Here is a 4188-nt window from a genome sequence, read left to right on the forward strand (position 1 = left end):
CAGGTTTGGTTTCACTTTTCTTCCTATTAATATGACAATAAGTCAGTTCTATCTTCTTCCTAGAGTATAAGTGCTCCATTCTTGCAAGCATTGTGAGATGGGGTCTTAGTGCACAGGCCTTTGTGTGTGCACGTGACAGAATGGGGAGGGACACATCAAAGGTTAGAATACTTGTAATTTTGTTTTTAATCTTCAAATTTGTGCATGTTGATAGCACTGACCTAACTTCAGCTAGCTTCATCACAAAGCTTTATTTTGTGACAGAGAAGGCAGAGCACTGATGAGAAAAAAATCCCCCAAAAGGCCACCAGCAGGGTTATGACATGATTATATGGCCTTTTTGTTTAAAATAGAAAAAAACCTCTTTCTCCAAGTGGGAACACACCAATACTAGAAGGTGGATTGGGGTGTAAATGATTAGATCCCAGGTTTCACTTTCTGCAAGCGGCTGCCCCTATGCACAGCACAATCTGAACCACCATAGCAGTCCTATGCAGAAGACAGTAAAGGGATTAGAGTGGCCTCAGAATCAAGGAGGAATACTTCTTCCTTGAAACAAACTGGCCTAATCATTGCTGAATGTGTGTGCACACGTGTATGTATGTGTATTTCCTTAATATAAATTATAATAATAATATGGTAACAGGCATACTCTGTATTGGAAATTACTGTCTTATATCTCATCTTCTCTGTGCCCCATTAAACAGATATTTTCCAACAAGACCTTGCTCTTACCCTTTCAAAACCACAAAATTCTGCTCTGGAAAGCTAGAAGACAAAAAAAGCAGAAGAAATTTCAATTTTTGCTTTATGTCACAGACAGTATTTATGGCTAGTGATTAGTAAGAAAGTAATTTGCATACTTTTAATTCTCTGGCTGATGGATAACGAAGATCTCCACTTACAAAAAGACCCAAAGAGGTGAGGAGAACTAAAAAATGATTTGTCAAAACCATATCCGTCACTGAGAGTCCTGTGTATTCTAAAGGAAGAAACCATATCATGGGTTAAAAAGTTAAAAACTAAGCATTTTGGCTAAGCAAAGACATTTCACAATGAACAGATCAAATGTTAAGATATAAGGAGTGAGCACATACACAATGAATGTTTGAATGTTAAAAATGTAGTATAGTTCTAGACATTGCCATTAATGCCTGTCAAAATATTCCCGCTCACTTTAATATGATTATGTCTTTGTCCCTGCTGCTTTCTGAGGAAGTTCTGGAGGTCCGCTTTGATGAGAATCTTTACCAGGTATGATGAAAAATCATAGTGACTGCTGCTGCTCACTGCCATGTATTGGAAGGGATGTCGTATTGTACTATTACAGTGTGTCCTCATACACTTTACTTACTAGATCTGACACCATGTGACTTCTGGCTTTCCTCCCAAAAGACAAAATGGCCAGAAAAGGTAAAAATTTTAAATTGATTCAGGATGTTGAGGCAGCCAGGAGAGTGCTACTAAAGACACTCAAGAAAGGACTTCAAAAATGGCTGTGAAAGTGTTAAGAACGATGGAACAAGTGTGTTTCATAAGTGAAATGCTGAAGATGAAGGCAGTCACAGAATTACCTCTTCGAAGGTTTGAATAGATGACATTTGTCATGTTGTACCACACTGTATCGCTATAACGCCAAAATCCAGACCTGGTTAGGCCTATGTAAACACCTACCAGGAAAGAAAAGGAAAATTAATGATTGGCGACTTTGCAGAGCTAATCTTTCCATTCTCCTGTGTTAGGCCTTTGGAACAAAAGTGTGAACGTGCCCCATTTTTAACCCACTCTCTTTGCTTTTATCATTGGAAATAGGGAAAGAACACTGTAATTGTTGGTTGATTGTGTCAACTTGAGTAATACAAGCTCAATTAAATTGACTCAGTAATTCCACACTCTGGGGCAGCTCATTACATGGACAGAAAAAGGGGAGATGAAGAAGGATGGATCTGCTTCTGTTCCTTGGAGGAACTCCACTCTTTGCCTTCATCTCAGACATCGTCTCCTGGCTTCTGTGCAGACTTTCAGCTCCAATGCAGATCCTTCAGGCTTCTCTCACACATGCTTCAGCCTTCCACCACAGACCCACCGGCCTCTTGATAAGGATTTGCATGGATCACGGCAGGGGTCCAGACCCTGGACTAAATCCTTTGGTCTCCAGTGTGCAGACAGATGCTCTTCCACATCCAACTCTGTGGGTGGCCACTGTAGCCCAGGCTTGTAAATTCTTATATATTTGTGTATCTTGTATTATATCTGTTTTTCTAGTAAACACTGACTGATACAGGCAGTAAGACTAGTTTGTGTGAAACATACATTTCCTAGTTTTTTCATTACAACTTATTGTCTGTTAAAGAACAACCCCTTTCTTTTGTCAAAATGATAAACTACTAGTTTGATCATTAAAATTATTTCTTTTTTATGAATTTGTGTTCATGTAAATATTAACAAAATTATTTGCCTTTTCTTCTGTTAATCTTTTGTTAGTTTAATTTATAAACCCCCCCATTACTGAGAATAACTGTGTAGAGGAATTTTTACCTCCCTGACAACATTCTTTCAAATGTGAAGATGCTCCTAGCTCAGAAGTACAATTTTAGTCAGCAACAGAAGAATCTCAAAGAAGAAAATTAAAATATAAACTCCAAGAGGGAAGGGACTATGATTTACTTTAATATTTGCAATTATAAAATAGGAAATTTATTTGCAAGAGTCTTATGGGAACCTTAAAAAATTTAAACATATAGCAAGTAATGAAAATACTTTATCCCCCAATCCTTGGCCATACCTGGGATTGTTGAGGCTTTGGTATTTTAAACATGGAATGTTAGTGTTATATTTTGTCAGCAGGCATAACTACTGAAAAAGAAAGTGGTAAAAACACTTAACCATAGAATGCATGTACTTTGTTTCCATAAGATAAATATTAGGCAAGTCACATTTTGAAGTATATATTTTAATTCTCAGATATTTTCTGTATAAGTTGTAAAAAGGAATGCTATTATTGTCTACTTTTTCCAAGAGGAAAGCTTTGTCTTTCTAAGCCTTTCTTCTCTATTGTTAGAAATAACTATGAGATATTCTAAGATAGAATAATTATGGATGCTGAACATATTATATGACCAGACTCTTGCAAAGTTTAGAAATATTTAATGGTAAAATAAGCAATGAAAATAGTTTATGCTGGTTAGTATTTTTAGAACAACATTGATTTACATGTTACTCACTATGACAAACTCCTAATGTCCAAAATTGAATTCCAGGTTTATAAAAATTGATGTAGACACTGTGAGCATGACTTTTATTCTAATGGCAAAGGGAAGCTGCTGGAAGGTTTGAAGAATGGAAGCAATGTGAACTAATTGAAAAGAGATGTCCTTGTGCTTGTGAATATCACTTTGATGTCTGTATGGATGAAGAATTATAGTAGGGCAAGAATAGAAACAGGGAGACTATTTAAGAAAATTGAAGAGGACACCAGAACATGAAAAGATGTCCCCTGCTTCTGAATAGGAAGGATCAACTTTGTAAAAATGGGTGTGCTTTCAAAACTTTTATATAGATTCAATGTAGTCTCAATCCAAATACCAACATCACACTTTAAATATCTAGAGGAAATAATCCCAAGATGCATACAGAACCAGAAAAGACCCTGAATAGCAAAAGCAATGTTGGACAATAAAAGCAAAGCAGGGGGCATAGCATTCCCTGACTTCAGCTATACCACAAAGGAATATTGGTAAAAACAACCTGGTTCTGGAACAAAAACAGCCATGTAGACGATGGAACAGAACTGAGGATACAGAAACCTTCCCGAACATATTCAGCTGTTTGATCTTTGACAAAGGTTCCAAAAGCATATGCTAGAGGAAAGCTAGCCTATTCAAAAGATGTGGTGAGAAAACTGGTTATCTGTAGGAGAATGAAACTGGACCATAATCTCTCACCACATACTCAAAGAAAAAGGGCTGAAAGATTTCAACCTTAAAAGAGAAACATTAAATCTCTGGAAGAGAAAATGGATAAAACACTTGAAGACAGGTGTAGGAAAGGATTTTCTAAACAGAACCACAATTGCATAAGAAATAGCAAGAATCAACAAATGGGATTTTATCAGGCTAACCAGCTTCTGAATAGTATAGCACAAGAATTAATCAGGAGACCGAGGGCCGCGGGGTCCTGAACAGACCC

The 4188-nt window shown here is 36.9% G+C and overlaps 1 protein-coding gene across 1 annotated transcript in view; it reads right to left on the minus strand.

Moving 5' to 3' along the window:
• Catsperb (cation channel sperm associated auxiliary subunit beta) overlaps positions 1 to 4188 on the minus strand; it is a 167206-nt gene that overhangs the window by 130931 nt on the left and 32087 nt on the right. The window contains exons 6-8 of the mRNA XM_023719627.1: positions 1575 to 1670; positions 864 to 982; positions 736 to 768 (exon numbers count right to left, since the gene is read on the minus strand). Coding sequence (XP_023575395.1) covers positions 736 to 768; positions 864 to 982; positions 1575 to 1670 — 248 coding nt within the window. The remainder of the gene's footprint in view (positions 1 to 735; positions 769 to 863; positions 983 to 1574; positions 1671 to 4188) is intronic.

Source organism: Octodon degus, unplaced genomic scaffold (assembly GCF_000260255.1).
Source record: "Octodon degus isolate 3935 unplaced genomic scaffold, OctDeg1.0 scaffold00070, whole genome shotgun sequence".
NCBI lineage: Eukaryota > Metazoa > Chordata > Mammalia > Rodentia > Octodontidae > Octodon > Octodon degus.